The 21,198-nt window shown below is 41.9% G+C and overlaps 1 protein-coding gene across 15 annotated transcripts in view; it reads left to right on the top strand.

Moving 5' to 3' along the window:
- The window catches only part of TENM3 (teneurin transmembrane protein 3), a 2,266,571-nt gene that overhangs the window by 1,990,833 nt on the left and 254,540 nt on the right, over window positions 1-21,198 (top strand). For 2 of the 15 annotated variants that reach the window (XM_030563282.1, XM_030563288.1), the window contains one exon: window positions 13,677-13,886. The exons of the other annotated variants lie outside the window; for them this stretch is intronic. In XM_030563282.1, coding sequence (XP_030419142.1) covers window positions 13,677-13,886 — 210 coding nt within the window. The remainder of the gene's footprint in view (window positions 1-13,676; window positions 13,887-21,198) is intronic. 15 annotated transcript variants of the gene reach the window in all.

The raw sequence follows: 21,198 nt of genomic DNA, 5'->3' as shown, positions 1-21,198 counted from the left end.
TTCACTTCCCAATTCAAGGATCATCATAACTTATGTTTAAAAAGAAAACAAAAAACCTGTGGTTCTCGTCATAGACAGTCTTACATATCTGAGAGTATTTGTTCTTAAAGGGACGTGTGGCATACCGTTATTTTCAGCGAGATGAGATGACTATAGGAAAATCTATACTATTTTATCTTTCTTTTATAAATATAAGGGATTGGTTATGCCTATTTTTTCTTGGGGAGCAGCTTCCCACTAACTACAATGGTTACCTCCAGTATTAAAGCCATAGATAAAAAAGGAATGAATAATCATTCTTTGTATGTACTTTTCAGTAGTGCTATTTTCATGTAGAGTTTTAATTAAGAGATAATTGTCACCACAGGATGACTGCAGAAGGCTGAAGTATCCAGCAGAGATATAAATGCCAACACCAAATCATACAGGCTGGATAGTATACATGGGGTCTATAATATAAAATGGATTTATAATTAAAAGTCACTTATTACAAACGTAGCATTTTATATGAAGTAATGAAAACATCTAAAATCTGGTAATTTTGTGTGATAACATATTACATACCCATTTTCATTAAGCTGAGCTGCATGCAATATATCTGCAATCGGAAATTAGAATTTTGGGAGTGTAGTCAGTAAACTTTTTAAGTACAATATAGATGCTTTATTAGCTGAAGTGTACTTACAGCTTCAGCATGCTGGGATGTCATGGAACAGATTGCGTTCTGTAAGGCTGAAACTCTCTTCTGCGTAAGTGAAAGTGTTTTTGTTTCTGATTAATTTATCTAAAAGAAACATTAATTCTTACTCTCGCAAACCACTGGCTGTCTGATCCTGGCTTTGTAAGATCCTATTCCCTTTTTAAAAAAATCCTATCTGGCCTCTCTATTGTGATGAGGTTACTCCATTTGACCAGAGTAACAGTAAACTAGTATATGTCTGCATATATGTGTGTGTATACATGTGTGTTAATAGAAATGTATTTGTTATATACATACATACATACTAGAGAGAGAGAGAGAGTGTGTCATAGGTATGCATTGCATATTAATACCATTAAAAATAAGGGTGAAATCCTGGCCACATTGAAGCCAATAGCAAAATTCCCATTGACTTCAGTGGAGACACAGGATTTCTCTGTCTCCGCTTACATACGTTATAGTTCAGTGGCCCGGTCCTACTGTCCTTGAAGTCAAAAGGTACTTTTCTGTTGACTTCAACATGAATAAGATTAACCTCTAAGGGTATGTGTGATGGGATCCCTGGGGTGAAACCTGGGACTGTTGTGCCCCCTTATCTCTCCAGCCTAGGATGTCTCTCACAAAGCTTTGCTAGTGACAAGCAGCAAACTCCTCCAGGCACTGTTATCACTCAGCACAACCGCATGTGGAGCCCCACACACAGCTAGATTGCATGCATGCTTCCAGAGCCGCTCATGAATCACACAGAGAAAAGCACCAGCCAAACTCCCAGCCTTGTACCTCAGGAATATACTGTCTTGCGTGGCTCAAAACAAGCAGTGCAAATTTATTAATTGGTTCACCACTTCATCAGTGGGAAGTGGATATACACTAGCCTTTGTAAACCTGAACAGATTTACCACATACTTCAGGCAAACTCACTGATAAAGATAAACAGTTAAACACATGTATTGATTACAAATGATAGATTTTAAGTTATTATAAGTGATAGGCAAAAAGTCAGAGTGGTTACCAAAATAAAATAAAATATAAGCATGCAGTCTAAACTCTCAACTCTATTAGACTGGGCAACAACTAGATCAGAGGTGGGAAAACTGCAGGACCCTCCTGCCCAGCCCCTGAGCTCCTGGCCCGGGAGGCTAGCTCCTAATTCCTCCTCTGCTGTTCCCCCCTCCCCCGCAACCTCAGTTCACTGCGCCGCTGGCGCAATGCTCTGGGTGGCGGGGCTGTGAGCTCTTGTCGGGCAGCGCAGCTTTAGAGCCACAGCCTGACCTTGTGCTCTGTGCTGCGTGGTGGCATAGCTGGCTCCAGCTGGGCGGCACGGCTGCCTGTTCTGGTGCTCTAGGCGGCGCAGTTTTAACGCCGCCAGCCACTGGTGCTCCAAGCAGCGCGGTAAGGGGGCAGGGCGCAGGGGAGATTGGATAGAGGGCACGGGAGTTTGGGGTGATGGTCAGGGGCGGGGGTATGAATGGGATCAGAGTGGTCAGAGGGTGGGGAACAGGGGGGTTGAATGGGGACAGAGGTCCAGGGTGGGGAGTCAGGAATGAAAGGAGGGGTTGGATAGGGCAGTGGGGCGTCCGGGGGCAGTCAGGGGACAGAGAGCGGGGGTGGTGGATAGGCAGGAGTCCTGGGGGGGGCCGTCAGGGGGCAAGAGGGAGAGTCAGATAAGGGGCCGGGGCCGGGCCATGCCTGGCTGTCAGGAGGCACAGTTTCCCCTAACCCGCCCTCCATATAATTTCAGGAACCCAATGTGTCCCTCAGGTCAAAAAGTTTGCCCGCCCCTGTCTAGATTAAGCAGTTTTTCTCACCCCACTGGATATTGCAGTTCATTGTACAAAGGTTTCACTCTTGAAACCTGGGCCACTCTCCTCTGTTGGACTCTTCAGTCTTCTGAGTGTCTTTCTTGCTTGCAGCGTAGGTGGGGAAAAGAAAAAGGCTCAGTATTAGGCCTCTGTGTTCTGTTTTATACCCTTAGTCCACATACTTGGAGAACACAGGTCTAGGCATGTCTAGTTGGCATTGCTGAGTCCCCAGGCAACATTGAGCAATTCCCCTGGTGTGGCCTTATGCAAGTGAGTCGTTGAATTGTAACCGCCTTGCTGTACAATGCCTATTGATGGTTGTTTGATGCCCGCCCAGGAGTTGGTTACTTTCTTTGCTGTTGTCTCTGTGGCGCTAATATCTAGCCAATTCCCCAACTTACAGCGTGTTTTCCTGACAACCACAGAACACAATCGCATGATTTCATATGCACTAACAATATACATATTTAGATAGGACAGAGATTTTTGGTGGATCATAACCTTTTTCCTGATACCTCAGATATGCAATATCACAATTATATATAAATAAAGAATATAGATATAAATAAGGTTACAGGGTACTCCACCAACGTATAGAATTTCAGAGTATGTCTATACAGCAAAACAAACAAACAACCCACATCTCCCCAAAAAACCCAACAACCTCATGGCAGCAAGTTTCAGCACCTGGGTCAACATACTGGGACTCACAGGGCTTGTGCTGAGGGGCTAAAAGTAGCTGTGTAGATGTTCAGGCTTAAGCTGGAGTCTGGGTTCTGAGATCCTTCCCCCACATATATTGCTCTTAGTACTAGCAGTTGTATGTGTGTATTATATATGAGATTTATGCATGATAGGTGAGATCAGAATAATGGACATTCATTTTTATAACCAGTGAAAAAATTAGCAAAATAGTAATGGGTCTGAGTGCATAATTAAGAACTACATTTCACTTCATGTCAATTACTAATAGTTTTTGTTCCAAAAGTTTTATTCAGCCCATTTATTGCATATAGAACAAATGATCTTTTTATGATGAATCTCTGTCAACAAGAATTTAATAAATTTAGGAAGATTCTGTGATGTTTAGTCTCTGTATTGCATGAACCTGAAAAGTTTCCTGCCTCTCCTCCTCAAAAAGAAAAGAAAAAAGAAAAATCTGTAAATAAAATTTGAAGTAAAACAGGAGTTTTATGTACTTTTGTAATGTCACTTTTTTAGCACAATATGCTGTCTAAAGGTCATTTATGATACAAAAAGTTCACAAGATGCATAGATTTTAGGGCTAGATAAGGAACTTCTAATCGAACCCTTCATACACACTGTCAAGGTTCCTTCCCCACTCTGAACTTTAGGGTACAGATGTGGGGACCTGCATGGACACTTCTAAGCTTAATTACCAGCTTAGATCTGGTATTGCTGCCACCACCCCCAAGCACTACTTTTCTTCCCTGGGTAGTCTTGAGAGACTTCACCAATTTCCTGGTGAACACAGATCCAAAACCCCTTGGATCTTAAAACAAGGAGAAATTAACCATCCCCCCTCCTTTCTCCCACCAACTCCTGGTGGATCCAGATCCAAACCCCTTGGATCTTAAAACAAGGAAAAAATCAATCAGGTATTAAGAAAAAGGCTTTTAATTAAATAAAAGAAAGGTAAAAGAAAACCCTCTGGGAGAGATAGCATACCAGCTACTCTCACAGACAACAGATTCAAAACACAGAGGATGTTCCCCTGGGCAAAAATCTTAATACACACAAGAATACCCAAATTTGATAATTCCTTTAATGGTACCAAGACAAGTTACAAAGAAAATAAACATAAGCCTATTTATCCCTTTCTAAAACTTACTACTCTGATAAGAGGCTGGTTCCTTGATCTTTTTCACTCTGGCTGAAGCTGAAACTCAAAACAAAGGAAAACTTCCCTCCTTCCTTTTGAAACATTTTGTTCCCCCATTGGTTCCTCTGGTCAAGTGTCAGCTAGGCTAGGTGCACTTCTTAACCCTTTACAGGTAAAAGAGGCATTAACCCTTAACTGTCTGTTTATGACACACACAACAGCAGGGGGTTCCTCTCCCTTACTTTTCTTCAATCTTATTTTCTCTTAAACATAGTGTTTCTAACACGTTCAATACTGTTTTTTTCTGAAATACATCTGGTAATCATACAGTTGTAATTCATGTACGCACTGTTCCAACTTGAAGCAAAGTGCTTTGCTAGCATGTGACTGATAACAGATCGAAGATGAAAGCTGAGTAATTCCTTGGAGTCAGTGTTTTTCTTTGTTATAATACATTTCTTTTATCAATAAACTTTTAACAGCCTCATTGATTCTTTGTGTTGGGTTAGCCCATGGAGTTCTTTACTGTCACCTGGTGATTTGGTTCAAGATGGAGCATTGTAGACCTGGATATGGAGTCTTCAAGTTAAATATGAGAGTAACTCAATTCTGATCCATTTTATGTGAGTTAGTTTTGAACCTAGGCTCCTTGCAAGGTGCTAGTGCTGCATGTCTAGGGGCCTGGTTTGGGCACACCTGTCCTAGGTGGTTGGTCTATTGTGTGAGTGATAAGTTCAGGATTTTGCCCCAGTACCATATGCAGCTTGTATTTAATTTAAGTTGTGGGGCAAAATTTTGAAAAGCTAATGACTTAGGAGCCCGAGTCCCATTTTCAAAAGTGATGTAGGCCTTTGGAGCCTATGGCTCATTGAAAGCCAATGGGATCCTTATAGCCTAAATCACTTTTGAAAATGGACTTGGGCTGCTAAATTACGTAGCTGCTTTTCAAAGTGTTACCCACAGTCACTACTTTTGCACTATGACTAGTACTTCCTTATCCTTTCCATTACTGTATGTCAAATGATTATAGACAATTACACTGTCTTCCCTTTGCCACCTGTTTGATAAGTTTTTCTTACCCTGTTAATTCCTTTCAGCTTTTCCATCTGGGACATGGCCTCTACTGCCACTTTGATAACTTATCATTAATTAGGACTGCAGATTTTTGCAGACCTTTTCAGTCTCTTCAGTTTACCAAAGTCCCTTCTCTATTGTGGGGCCCAAAACTGAACACAGCACTATTTTTTTGCAATAGAAGTACATTCTGCGTGTGTTTAATTTATCCATTATCACCTCCAGGTATATTTCTGCATTAATTCTCTTCATCTAGTCAGCTTTCTTCTGGGTTTTATTTCTTTCTTGGTTGGAAGTTGGAAGTGGGAAGGGGCAAGTATTATTTCCATTCCAAGTTTATTTTCTTTCTGCTATATTGAATCAGTCCCCACTGGACTTAACTCAATTTTCCAAACACTGCAGATTTTTCTGTAGTTTTGCTTAGGGTAAAATGTTCAGAAGTATCTACGTTATTTAGAAGCCTTTGAAAATTATACCTCCAAATATGATGATGTTAACAAATTATGTAATTAATCTTCCAGGTTATTCATTAATATTAAAGAATATTAGTCCCTATATAGAGGTCTGTGCAAAAATTGCTTAATACTTATCCTAGTTTGATTATGTGAATGTTTGATCCCTGTTTAGTAGGAAAGTTCAAATACCAAATAGTAGTTTTATTAGCTGCTGGGAAATCTTCTATAGGAATGTCATCAGAATTTCCAGAGGCCAGTCAATAACCCATTGAAAGATCAGATGGACAGTCTAAAGCTGAGGTGTGACTGGGTGAGGGAAGATGGGAGAAAGATACTATTTTCTTATTAGCACAAAAGTTTTGATTAATTTGCTGGCAGCACTAGGACAAAAATAATTGTCTGGGGGATTGTGGGAGGGATTTTTGCTGCTGTTTGTTTCAATTTATCTTTCTTCTTTGTTGTCTGAATAAGGCCTTATGGGTGCTGTAGCTATGCCCCTACAGCGCCGTAGTGTAGACACTTCCTACAGCACTCAAAGGGGTTTTTCCATTACAACAGATAATTCACATCCCCAAGTGGCAATAGCTAGGTTGACAGAAACATTCTTCCATTGACCTAGCCTTGTGAACATTGGGGGTTAGTTTAGCATAGCCACAGTACTATTGAATACATTTGAATAACCAAGGAAATTTCCAGTGTAATTGATGGACAACATATTTTTTCAGATAATAGTGTTTTGGATAATTAAAGTTTACATAATCAAGTCCACTCTCAAAAAATAAGCAGCAGCTCAGGTTACCAGAAAGTCAGCCGTAAATGCATTGTGAGAAAATCTGATGACACTGCTGGCTTAACAGCTCTTCAGCTCGTGTCCACGCTTTATTGCCTACTCCTCCTGTGATTCCCTCTGAGAGCCCTGAAAATTTCCATTCTTCCCCCACATTACTTCTACAGCTAATAACACTGTGTTTGGCTGACCATTCTGAGCTGGACATGGAGTTACTAGATCAATAGAAGATGTTCATTGTCCCTTGGGCCAAGTTCTAATCTCACAATTCAGTTCCTTACATAGTAATGTATTGTGCTTCCCACTGGAGAGTTAAGCCAGAAAGAGAAATATGACGTGTGGAAAAGCTAAGCAAACAGTTCTGTGGGTAGAATAGAGCAGTTTTACTTCCATGGAAACCGCCCAATTAGATCTTAGAGTCTGGTTAAAACTAAATTTAAGAAATCTGATATATCGTGGGACCTGCTATATTCAGTCTCGAAGCAAAAACAAAGGAGTGAAAAAAGCAATACAATGGTAGGAACATGTAAAATGGAAACAGAAAGAGGAGGTAATTCAAGATATTGACAATATATTACTAATCGAAAATGTAACATGAGGAGCTAGTACATTTACCCAGTGTAATTTTACTGCTGAGTGCCATTAGATTAAATAATTTGAGGATGAAAAAAATTCCTCGTATTTTTCCCTGTTATTTTAATACTGTGTTTTCATCTTGTATATGATAACAGTGCAGGTGAAGTTAATTTTTTAATTTAAATAATACATGTGATGCAGCTACTTGGTTTCCAGACAGAGTGCTCCATCTACAGGCAGGATAACATTTTATTGAAAAACTTTTCAGTATCTCATTTTATGTAGAATATTAGCAGTATGCTTCTTTTCTAGAACACAGTAGAGTTTGCAAAATTGATTCTATTTGTTCTTCGACTGTATGTCAGTATAAATCCCACTGTAGATAGGCATGCATCTTACGGGCATGAAATCAGATTTTTTTTTGAATAGCAGTGTATATTGGGACTATGCATGCACCTTGTGCCTCCTTGTGCTGCCTAAAGGGGGAAGTGGCTGTGACCCTCCAAGTTCAGTCTTTCTGACTATGGCAGTGCTATTTTTTCTAGTTTAAAATTTACCTTTTCAGTGAAGAATCTTCTTCTTTTCTCCTCAAATGTGGTCACTTGCCCTCCACCTTCACTACTGCACCTCACCATAAAAAAAGGAAGAAGAAGAGAGACATGCACTCCTGTACACCTTCTGACATAGCAGGGTAAAGTGCTGTGCACTAACCAACATGAAAAGCTTCAACATTCTGGATTTAAACCGTGCTCGATCTGCAGCAGACTTATTGGTCTGGTCGATGGGCATAGTCAAAGCCTATTCTTTCTGAGGGACAGCCATGTCCCAGATAGATGTTTGACATGTAAATCCTTCTGCTCAAGAAGTGATAATTCTAGGAATGTGTGACTGAAACTGTATCTATTAGAGCAGAGGTTCTCAACCTTTCTCTTTGTGACACCCCACCCCTAACATGCTATAAAAGCTCTGCAGCCCACCTGTGCCACAATAACTGGTTTTCTGCATATAAAAGCCAGGGCTGGTGTTAGGGAGTAGCAATCAGGGAAATTGCCTGGGGCTCCATGCCACAGGGATCCCCACAAAGCTACATTGCTCAGACTCCAGCTTCAGCCCCAGGTGGCAGGGCTCAAGGATCTGGGCTTCAGCCTCATGCGGTGGGGCTTCAGCTCTCTGCCCTGGGCCCCAGAGAGTATAATGCTGGCCCTGCTTGGAGGCCCCTTTGAAACCTACTCAAGGCCCCCCTACGGGGGCTCTAGACTCCTGGTTGAGAACCACTGTACTAGAGCAATCTATGTATACCACTTCAGACCCAGAGGAAGTTAATACTTCCAAAGAACAGTCAAAAGGGTCTTCATCCATGAGCACCCTCTCAACCACATTGCACAACCAGCAAAAGGAAGGCAGAAAAGAAGACACTATCAGAATTGTCACAAGCTACATTGTGAGCAACTGCCTCTGCCTTTAGCACCAGACATCTCTACACCAGTAATGATACCAACAGCTCCAACATTGGCACTGAGCTCAGTGCCATTGCTCCCAGTGCCCACAATGTCATCGTTATGAGCTGCACTGGCACCCTGACATAAGAGTGGGACTAAAGGACAGCCAAGTGGAGCCCAAGTTTAGCTTCAGACATCAGGAGATATGGCTCTGTAAGGAGGAGAAGAAGCTTCATTCCTCCAAGGCCAAGGCATCCAAGTCTGCCACTCAGTCAGAAATGATGCATAGTAAACTGGCACTGACAGAGATGAAGACACTAGTATGACAACCACACTGATTACAGGCTCAAGATATGCCCTCATAGAATCATCGAGTTCCTCTCCAGGGACATTGTTGGTATTGGAGCAGCGTCTGGCACCAGGACTTGAGCAGAGGCATTGCTTCATGGCATCGCTGTTTGAAAAATCTTACCCTTCTTCTTCACCATCACCATATTATGCTTTCCCTCTAGCAATGAGTAGGGATGGCTGTCCTCTTCTGCCTTGTAATACCTTAGGGCTGTCACATGGCACCAGCATCAAGGGAACCTGACGTGCTTTTGATCAATACCCATATGGCATGCTACCTTGGCCATACTGGGGACTGTCATTGTGAGTATCTTGCAGTGGATTGCCCTTAAGTATGTCCAGGAAGAGGAGGAGATCAGGCTGCCTGTGAACACTCAGGAGCTGGGGGTAGCAGATGGACAACAATATCCCCAGTGTACACTGAAAGAATTGTCATTTTTGCCTGATGAGGCAGTTACACTAGCCCCTGTCCCCACAAGTGATGATTTTAAGACCTTTCAGATTTTCCTATCTTGTATCACAGACCTCGATATCAAATGAGTAGTAATACAAGAGAAATCCCAGAAACTCTTTGACATTTAGACTGCATCAGTCCCAGCCGGGGTTGCTCTCCCCATTAATGAGGGCATACTTGAGCCAGCCAAGGGGCATTTCTACCTGTCCTTCAGAACTCACAGATAATACATCAGCCATGCACTACATAAACAAAAGGGCTCCTACTCTTCGCCCCCCTGCCTGGAGGCCATCAAATTCTGGGCTTGGAATGTAGTGACTCCAATGGTCCTTCATCCTTTGGGAGCGGCAGCCTAGCAAACTTCCTTTGCAGGTAATCTGTGACCCTTCATGAAAGGTCCTTACACAGGTTTGGCATAGGACTGGTATTCTGTCACTGGAGATCCCCCATATTAGACTTCTTTGATGTCAAGAACAACACCAAGTGTCAGAATTAGGGCTCTAGAGGAGGCCTTAGTTTAGAATCATTGTCAAATGCCTTCTTTCTGCAATGGAACAGAGGCTGCTCTGCGCCTTTCCACTGATTACCCTGATCTCCAGGGTAATTGCCAAGATTAAAAGGGCAAAACCAATCATTTTAATAGCTTCCTATTGACCAAGACCGTTTTGGATGACAGACTTCCTGCAGATGTCCATTCAGCCCTCAAACCAGCTTCCAGACCATCTGTATCTGATCTCAGTTTCAGGGCCAGATACTCCATCCAGACTAGACAGAGACTACTCATTACAGGTTCAGGAAATACTTCACAAAGCAGGAAAACATCTACCAGAAGGTTGTACCTAGTGAAAGAAGTTCTCAATATGCAGCCTCACCAGAATTTCATTCCTAAGCTTATCTCAAGATACGTATCAAAACACAGTCGACTGCCTGTCTTTATCCTGAAGCCACACTCTGCACCAAAAGAAAAGAAGTTACACACATTGGATGTACCCAGGAGTTTGCTTTATTATATTGACAGGATCACACTGTCGCACTTCAATTATTAGTTGTATTGTGCATTGTAAAGGTCAAGCCATCTCTTCATCAAGAATATTGACATTGATCATATACGTTACCAGTTATCTAGTGTACTTCTCCTTCCCAACATCAAGGCTCGCTCCATCCAAGCACAGGCTACATGGTGCAGCTACTTCAGAAATGTGCCACTATCAGAAATCAGCAATGTGGGGTAATCTATTGACCTTTGCCAAACACTATGCCTTGAACTTAGTTGCTAGATCAGATGCCAAGTTTGGGAGAGAAATCCATGTTCGTATGATACAGCTGAAACTCCTTATTCCCACCATCTTGAGGGGGTACTGCTTTCCAGTGGGATCCGTCTCAATATATATTTGAAGAAGAAAGAATGGTTACTTAATCTATAACAATAATGGTCTATGAGATGTTGTCAGTGTGGATCCCTCCCTCATAGAATCATAGAATATCAGGGATGGAAGGGACCTCAGGAGGTCATCAGATCCAACACCTGCTCAAAGCAGGACCAATCCCCAACTAAATCATCCCAGCCAGGGCTTTGTCAAGCCTGACTTTAAAAACCTCTAAGGAAGGAGATTCCGCCACCTCCCTAGGTAACCCATCCCAGTGCTTCACCACCGTCCCAGTGAAAATGTTTTTCCTAATATCCAACCTAAACCTCCCCCACTGCAACTTGAGGCCATTACTCTTTGTTCTGTCTTCTTCCTGCTCTTCAGAGTTCTCAGGTACCTCAGGCTTTGAACTGAGAGAGAACTTGGGGGAGAAGGGCTGCTCCTTCCTTTATGCCCTCACATGGGAGCACAGAGGCACAGAGTGCATGTGCAACCCCAACAGACATTGAGGTTTAAAAAACTCCATGCATAAGTCACATATATAGCTACACTGGCATCCACCTGACTACTTCATCTCAAAGACCCACAGTTATTGTGGGGTAAGTAACCATTCTTTATCAGCTGTGGATTTTTAGGTGCCGAATACATCAATATCATTCTCTAGTCTTTATCTGGATGTATTTGGTTTATGCTTTTAAAATTGGAAATATTTTTCATCATGTATGCAACAGCTGTGGAATAAGTGTATATATATTCTTTAATAGGATTAGTGGTCTAACAGAAAAGGGGACAAAGCAGTAGATGTGATTTATCTTGATTTTAGTAAGGCTTTTGGTACAGTCCCACATGACATTCTCATAATCAAACTAGGCTAATGTGGTTTAGATGAAATTTCTATAAGATGAGTGCACAACTGGTTCTCAAAGAGTAGTTATCAATGGTTCGCCATGAAACTTGGAGGGTGTAACTAGTAGGGACCCGTGGGGCTCAGTTCTGGGTCAAGTATTAGTCAATATTTTGCTAACTGAATAGGAGTCATCAATGTCATGCATTAATGACTTTGATAATGGAGTTCAAAATATGCTTATAAAATTTGCAGATGATACTAAACTGGAAGGTATTGCAAGCATTTTGGATGACAGGATAAGAATTCAGAACAATCTTCACAAATTGGAGAACTGGTCTGAATTTAGCAAGATGACATTAAATAAAGATAAGTGCAAAATACAACACTTAGAAAGGAAAAATCAACTACAAAATGGGGAATAACTGGCTAGGTGGCAGCACTTCTGAAAAGGATATGGGGCTATAATGGATCGCAAATTGAGTAGGGGTCATCAGTATGATGCAGTTGCAAAAGAGGCTAGTATGTATTCACAAGAGCATTGTATATAAGCTGTGGGAAGTAATTGTCCTTCTATAGTCTGCTCTGGTAAGGCCTCAGATGGAGTGCAGAGTCCAATTCTGGGTGCCACATCTTAGGAAAGATGTGGATAAATTGGAGAGAATCCAGAAGAGAGCAATAAAAATGATAAAAGGTTTAGAAAACCTCATGTAAGAGGAAAGGTTAAAAAAAACTGGGCATATTCGGTCTTGAGAAAAGTAGACTGAGCGGGCGACATAACAGTCTTCAAATATGTTAAGGGGTGTTATAAAGAGGACAATGATCAATTGTTCTACATTTTCACTGAAGGTAGAACAAGAAGAAATTGACTTAATCTAAATCTCCCTTTCTACAGATTAAGTATTAGGGAAAACAATTCTAACATACTTAAACTCTGAGATATGCTTCCCAGGGAGGTTGTGGAATCCCCATTATTGGAGATTTTTAAGAACAGGCTGGACAAACTGTCAGGGATGGTCTAGATCCTGCCTCAGCGCAGGGGACTTGACTTGATAACCTCTCGAGGTCCCTTCCAGCCCTACATTTCTGTGATTCTATGTTTTAAAGTAATTTAATGTTAATCTCTTGTTTAGATGGATCTGAAGTTTGATAGGCCCAACATTTTACTGATTTTAAAAGTTAATGTTTGCTTTCCTTTTAATTGGCATTTGTGTTTTGAAATAAGCTTTAATTCCTCCCCCTTACATTGTTAAAAATCCTTGCTAAAATCCTAGCTTCTCATCAGTGGCAATTCATGTATTACAAACCCATAGTACTGGATTTCTGCATATCTGTGATCTCAAGCATAACATTTCATGCTGTCTCTGCACTCATGCCTGTCTTTTCCATTAAAGTGAGGCAGGGCTTTTCGGATACAGGAATCTTGCTCTGAAATGTACAAGAATCCTGATTTCTGAATGCTTTCATTCTGCCTGCCCACCTACAAAAGCAGAGCAGAACGGAGGGATTGCGCAATATGTGTGTGCTTGCATGACATAAATATTCATTTCCTCAACCCTAGGCAGAACTATTAGTTTTACTTTTTAGGCCCTCTGGCTGTTACAGTGCCCTTGTAAAAGAAAAGTCGGATTAAAAGAGTAGAAAATAATTTCTTTTGCAAATGCTGGAAAACCAGACCTTTTTATACATAATTAGTTACTTGGGACCTGAGCCTCCTCTCATCTACTACTCAGCATATTCAAGGGGATTCCTTGTGTTACTACTCCCTGCAGTAGTGGGTGACCACAACATCAGAACTTTACATCGTGACATTTTAAGCTTTAAAACCATTTGTGTTGCATGCTTCAGTAATATCTTTTTTTGCCTACCCTGTTTTCATTGTTTTAATAAATGACTTTCCTTTCAATGATGTAGAAAGGATTTTATTTATCTCTCATGTGATATCCTGACCCATATTTTAAAATATTTTATTTTTATTTTTCCATAGGTCCTCCCATGCCATCCTCTTCATCTAGTCCATCCGTCATTGAACATTTACATTCCCTTCCTCCATCACCCAATCTCCATGACAACCAGAGGTGGTTGCTAAGTACTAATGCCATCCAGCCAGTTCAGGACTCTGATACAGATGAGGACTATACTGCCAGCACTTATCTAGTACAGACCGGTACTGTTTCAGTTTGTCCCCCAGATCATGGTAAGAAGAGGACAACTTGTCCATAGTTTGAATGCACTTTTTTATTTTCCATCCTGTTACAAAGCAATCTGATACAAGTGAAGGAAATTAAAATCACTCAATATTTTAAATTTATTTCCTTTAATTTTCACAAGTGAATGTGTACTTTCAAGAATGTAGAATAAGCAAGAGTAGAAATTGACCCTATGTGATATATAAGATGAAAGAAGTTTATCTAAGTTATTTTAGAAGTAGTAATCACAAGCAGCAGTAACCACTAATTATATATTGTGTATTATAACTCACAGTGGAGGTCTGACTACCCTACGTTTACGGTTCTTTTCAAATGATAAGCTGAAGTTTGTTAAACTGACATGGTATTTAGCTTCAACATTTTGGGGGTATGTCCTGCTGACTAACTTCTCCAAATGCAGAGGTCCCAGACACGTTGGGGCTGATATGGTTTTATTGCCCAGAAAGGCAGGATTTGTGGAACTCATGCAGCCTTGGAACACCCTCTGTTAAGGTGAATGAGGCTTTTTTTTAAACAACTAACAAAATCATCCAAATCACAGGACTTGTAGTGATGGGGGACTTCAGCTACCCAGACATCTGTTGGGAAAATAATACAGCAGGGCACAGATTATCCAACAAGTTCCTGGAATGTATTGGAGACCATTTTTTATTTCAGAAAGTGGAGAAAGCTACTCGGGGAGAGGCTGTCCTAGATTTAATTTGACAAATAGGGAGGAACTGGTGGAGAATTTGAAAGTGGAAGGCAACTTGGATGAAAGTGATCATGAAATGGTAGAGTTCATGATTCTAAGCAATGGTAGGAGGAAGAACAGCACAATAAAGACAGGAAGGCAGATTTTAGCAAACTCCGGGAATTGGTAGGTAAAATCCCATGGGAAGCAAGTCTAAGGGGAAAAATGATTAAAGACAGTTGGCAGTTTTTCAGAGATATTAGTAAGGGCACAAGAGCAAATTATCCCACTCCATAGGAAAGTTAGGAAGTATGGCAAAAAACCACCCTTAACCTGGCTTAACCAGGAGATCTTCAGTGAACTAAAACTCAAAAAAAAGTCCTACAGAAAGTGGAAACTCGGTCAAATTACAAAGGATGTATATAAGCAAGTAACATAAGTATGTAGGGACAAAATTACAATAGCCTAGGCACAAAACGAGATCAAACTAGCTAGGCACATAAAAAGAAACAAGAAAACATTCTACAAATACATTAGAAACAAGAGGAAGACCAAAGACAGAGTAGGCCCATTATTCAATGGGGGAGAAGGCAATAATAGAAAATGTGGAAATGGCAGAAGTGCTTAATGACTTCTTTGTTTTGGTTTTCACCCAGAAGATTGGTGGCAACTGAACATCTACCATAGTGAATGCCAGTGAAAATCAGGTAGGATCAGAGTCTAAATAAGGAAAGAACAAGTGAAAAATAACTTAGACAAGTTAGATGTCTTCCGATCACCAGGGCCTGATGAAATGTATCCTAGAATACTCAAGGAGCTGACTGAGGAACTATCTGAGCCATTAGCAATTATTCTTGAAAAGTCATGGAAGACGGGAGACATTCAGGAAGGCTGGAAAGGGGAAAATATACTGTCCATCTATAAAAAGGGAAATAAGGAAAACCTGGGGAATTACAGACCAGTCAGCTTGACTTCTGTACCTAGAAAGATAAAGGAGCAAACAGTTTGCAAACACCTAGAAGATAATAAGGTAATAACAGTCAGCATGGATTTGTCAAGAAGAGATTGTGTCAAACCAACCTGCTAGCTTTCTTTGACAGAGTAACAAGCCTTGTAGATGGTGGGGGAAGCTGTAAATGTGGTATACCTTGGCTTTAGAAAGGCTTTTGATACTGTCTTGCATGACCTCATTATAAACAAACTTGTGAAATAGAACCTAGATGGAGCTACTACAAGGTGGGTGCATAACTGGTTGGAAAATCATTCCCAGAGAGTAATCATCAGTGGTTCACAGTCATGCTGGAAGGACATAACAAGTGGAGTCCCGCAGGGATCGGTTCTGGGTCTGGTTCTATTCAATATCTTTATCAGTGATTTAAATAATGGCATAGAGAGTACATTTATAAAGTTGGCGGACGATACCAAGCTGGGAGGAGTTGCAAGTGCTTTGGAAGATAGGATTAAAATTCAAAATGATCTGGACAAACTGGAGAAATTGTCTGAAGTAAATGGGAAGAAATTCAATAAAGACAATTGCAAAGTACTCCACTTAAGACAGAACAATAAGTTGTATACATACAAAATGGGAACTGACTGCCTAGGTAGGAGTAACGCAGAAAGGGAATTCTGGGGGTCATACTGGATCACAAGCTAAATATGAGTCAACAGTTTAATGCTGTTGCAAAAAAAGCAAACATAATTCTGGGATATATTAGCAGGAGTATTGTAAGCAAGACACGAGAAGTAATTCTTCCACTCTACTCCATGCTGATTAGACTTCAGTTAGAGTATTGTGTCCACTTCTGGGTGCCACATTTCGGGAAAGATGTGGACAAACTGGAGAAAGTCCAGAGAAGAGCAACAAAAATTATTAAAGGTCTAGAAAACATGACTTATAAGGGAAGATTGAAAGAAATTGGGTTTGTTTAGTTTGGAGAAGAGAAGACTGAGACAGTTTTCAAGTGCATAAAAGGTTGTTACAAGGAGGAGGGAGAAGAAATGTTGTTCTTAACCTCTGAGGCTAGGACAAGAAGCAATGGGCTTAACTTGGCAGTCTTTCTTTAAGGACCCAAAGAGGGAGTTGATGGGTGAGATAGCTCATCTCCTCATTGTGTTGTCTACCAATTAGGCCTAACATCCAACACATCAATTTTGGTTCATTAATTTCCAGTTCTACATCTTGTTTTTACCATGCATGATTTCAGCATAGTCCTGGAACTATATCAGTAAGCCTTTTCGTTTAGATTAATTTAGTCTTTCTGTCTCCTTTTTGTACCTTTTCGCATCAACGTTTGTTACTATAGTTATTGTGACACCTTATGAACTTTTACATACTTTTTACAGTTGAGCTTACCATTAAGGTAAATTTGTCTGCCCAATCATCACAACATAATTCAAAATAATTAGTCACTTCTGAAATACTTTGCCCTGAGTTCAGTTGTCGGCTGTAACTGAAATGACCTGTGCAACCTCTTAGTGAACTTATTTGTAATATGGGGGAACGATGTTTGGCTTCTGTCCAGAGTAAGTTACAAAAACTTACTCAGTGTTAAGGGCTCTGAAGTACACAAAAATGTAAAAGGATCATAATGTCCTGGGTTTTTTTTCCCCTCACTCTCTCACTCTTTCATGTCTGCAAAACATTGCATGACTTGGCAATGCAGCAAAACAGGCATTCTGATTCAGCTGAAATACAGATCATCTTGGAAAAACCAGAACACAGTGAGTAGGGCTGCAGGTTTCCCACAGTGCAGAAAAAGCTATGGATATTCAGTTTGTCTGTGACTTCTCTGTATATCCATGACTTACAGCAGGAAGGATCTCCATGAGTTACCCCGCTGACCTGATACAGAGAGCAAGTCCTGAAAAGGAGGGTATTGAAGAGCAAGCCCACCCTGTACTCATCCTGCAGCAACAGCTCATATGTCCTATGGGGCTGGGCCCAGAAAACATTGCAACCTGGCAAACAGGGTTGCAGTGCCACTCACTGAAATTCTCTCAATGCCTCATGACAGAGGGGCAGCACAGCCAAACCTGAATAGTGCTGTGCTCCATGTGCCAGGTCACTTGAAGCAGGTAGCTGGGCCCAGTCCAGTGGAACACAGGAGGTGCTGATGCCCATGCCCGAGGTGAATGTGGGGCAGGATTGCTCCGCACCTGTCCCCTCCCCCACTGGCAGGTCCCCTCCTATTTAGGGCTGCAGTGCCAGGACAAAGGGTTTTGCTGCAGGCTCCCTCATTTGTCAAGGCATTTTTTATCAAAAATCATGGAGCAGTCACTCTATGATTTTTTGATTTAAAAAAAAATGCTGTGACAAATCTGCAGCCCTAACAGTGAAATAGCTAAGGAATCCACCATTCCTTCCTCAGCCCACAAAATGAAAGTGCAGTAGCAAGGAGAGGCTGCTCGAATGCTGAGTGGCTCAGTTGTTGCCCTCTAGATTTGTGAGGAAAGATTCCTTTCATTTGGTTTCTTGCAGATCTCCCCAGTGCACAGCCACGTTATTCAGGATGGACACCAGCAGTCAGATTTAGCAAAGACTATTCTTTGTTCTGTAGTAAAGTTGTTGTGGAGTAGCTTAGTGTCTTCAAAGTACTTCTAAAAGGAGAGCTATGGCCGTCAGTCCAAAATTTAAATCTTCCTCCTATGTTTACATATCCCCTGGGGGGAAAAATAGTTACATTTGGGCTTTCAAATATGAAATCTATTGTTGTTTGAGAAAATAAAAAAATAGACACATTTAAAACTTATGTTTGAATTTACGACCAGCTGTGACAAGGGCTGTAATCATTAAACTCTTATAATTAACAAGCATTGGAGAAAAAAATGGACATAGAATCAATATGATTTGTCCTGCATGTAGTGACTATTCAACCATCATGATAGTAGAATCATGGCACATGCACTGCAAAGTACTACAGAGTATTTAAAACATTAATTCCAGTTGTCTTACATATGAGTCACAAAGACTGAAAATTGACTCCAGGAGAAAACAAAGGGAAATCATAAACAGCAATGTATTGAGTTTAGGAAAGGAGTTTAATGGGACACTGTGGGGATTGGTGTAAAGTACAAATCGTATTCCTTGACCATATGCAGCAGAAAGAGGTTAAAGATAAAATTTGCATATGGTACTAAACTGAGAGGAAAGGAGAGAGGAAATTAAATTGTTATGGGCATGTTTAAAGTAAGATAGGCCCCAGTTTAGCAAACCATCCCTGTTCAGCAAAGCACTTTTAGACACGTTTAACTTTAAACATATGTTTAAGTCCCATTGGGTTTAAAGTTAAATGAATGTTTCTCCTCTGAGTGATGGTCCCTGTGTGTATATAACTCTAGATGCTCTATGTGCCTGAGGCTGGAAGATTTTTGCTAGCAGTGTCTGTTTGTCCACACCTGCGCCCTTCTCGTCCTTGTGTTCTGAACTGAGGGCACAAAGGGTGGTGCAGGCCAACTGCCTCTCCAGTTTTTCTATCACCTGTAATCTGAGCTGGAACATCCTTAGTGTCTGCAATTTTAGCTGTTGTTCCTCAAACGTATAATTATCTGTAAATAGGTTTTAGATAAATACTTGTTAGATAGTTAGAGTGTTTTTTAATAGTTTGGGGCTTTGCCAATCACTTTCCCTACTTAGTCGCACCTAGTATGCCAGAATCCTGGGATTCAAGAATTGTGTCCTGCCCTCAGGCCTTTCTGGTCAGCAAAGGTGTGGGTGGCATCTGATGGACCTGAATTGGACTGGGGCCTCATAGCATGATCCATGAGGAATCTTCAAAGCCTACACTCACAGGCTTGGCGGGCTTGCCTTGGTATGGATCAGCAAATGCTGCATTTTGAGAGGATGAACCCAAAGCCTTTGTTTGTCGGAATTGATCTTAACCAGGGAGATGTCCATACCAGTGGTCTAGGGCGTGCATGAGAGAGAACCACTCACCATACCATCTACCAGCCAGGCATAATGAGACTCTGGTACTGATAGCACCACCCAGACTCTTCAAAGCCTCATCCTCTGAGTAGGATGTCAGTAGGAGAGCATCACTACTCCCAGTGTGGCAAGGGGTCAGACCAGACAGAGGATCCAGAGTTTTGTGAGCACTATTCCGCTTGCATAAGGACTATGCTTCTCAGAACAAGTGGCACCCTCCATCAGGAGGACTCCCCAATTTCCATTTGACCCCCCACACAGGCTTTACTGTGTCCCATATAATCCATTAGTGCAACATCCTGAATCCATACATTCCCATCAGGAGTAAAGACAGCCCTCCCCGTACAGAGAAGATCCCAAGCCTCCTCAGGAACTAATAGAGAAAGAGAAGGAACCAGCTCAGGTGGAACCACCCACTCAGAGTTGTCATCTTCATATGCCGATGAGGCAGTTGCATCATCACCTCCTGACGACTATAGGTAATTTCAAGATCTACTGAGGTGGGTGGGAGATCCTCCAGTTCTTCTTTGAGTGCTTGTTCTTGTCAATTCCAATCAGGTGCGTGCATGTGCGCATGATAGCAGGAAGATTTTTCCCATAGCCGCATCTGTCATGTCAGTCTGGGCGCCCCTTGGAGTCATGCTCAATATAGAGCCCTACCGACCCGCCACCCCCTCGGTTTCTTCTTACTGCAAGTGACAGTAGGCTGAAACTTCTCGTAACCCTTGCATTAACAAGTGCATTCAACTCTAGATGTTTGTATATAGTTCGTTTATCTTAGTAGTTAGTGATTAGAGTTGTTGGGGGTCTCTAACCCCCTTCTGAGTCCCTGGAGCCATGGTATGCTGCGATCCCTGGAGTTTAAAAAACTGTGTGGTCTGCGGGAAGCACATGCCAAAGAGCAATCTACCCTCCTCATGTTTACGGTGCCTAGGGAAGGGTCACCAAAAGGATCACTGTAAGATCTGCCATGAGTTCTGCCCTAGAACTCTTAAAGAAAGGGAGCAGTGTCTTAAAATGATCCTCATGGCGCTACACCCCTGTTTGAACCCAGGCTCAGGGACCTAACCTTTCCTTGTCAATGTAGCGTGCCCAAGTGCCATCAGCGATTTCAGTGCCAAGAAAGGACTTGTTCCAGGACTCTCAGCACCCTCATGGCACCTCCCAAGGCCCAGCAAAGAGCAGGCACCGGTCTCACTTGCTAGTGCTTCAGAAGAAAACGAAGCCGGACAGTCTGTCACCTCCAGCTAAATCTAAGGAAGTGAGACCCTGGGTGGACCACAGCTTAGGATCCCTCCGTTAGGGCTGCGTCAACTCCTGCCTAGGCAAGGCAGTTGAGTCTTGGCCCCTCACGTTCACCGGTTACTACAGGCCAGCAGCTGATGCTTGGAATCTGCTTCACCTTATGGCACGGTTCTTGCTCCCTACGAGGGAGGAACCTCTGGCACTGGTGATCCCACCCCACCCCCAGGTGCAGTCAAGAGGCAAGCTGACAGTGATGTCCAGGCATTCCCCCTCTCCACATCTTTTGGCACTAGCCCACTTGGACAGAGAGCCTAAGTTGCTCCTCAAGCTCTTGACAGTCGAGGCACTAAAGCTCAGCTTGTCCGTGGTCTCAGTCTGACTCCTACTGCTCTCAGAGGAATAGGAGCCAATGATAGAGGTCAAGGCGAGAGCCCTAGGCATGACTACTGCAGTATCA

Source organism: Gopherus evgoodei, chromosome 5 (assembly GCF_007399415.2).
Source record: "Gopherus evgoodei ecotype Sinaloan lineage chromosome 5, rGopEvg1_v1.p, whole genome shotgun sequence".
NCBI classification, from domain to species: domain Eukaryota; kingdom Metazoa; phylum Chordata; order Testudines; family Testudinidae; genus Gopherus; species Gopherus evgoodei.
The sequence above is the reverse complement of the archived record's forward strand: the minus strand, read 5'-3'. Positions and strand labels throughout refer to the sequence as shown.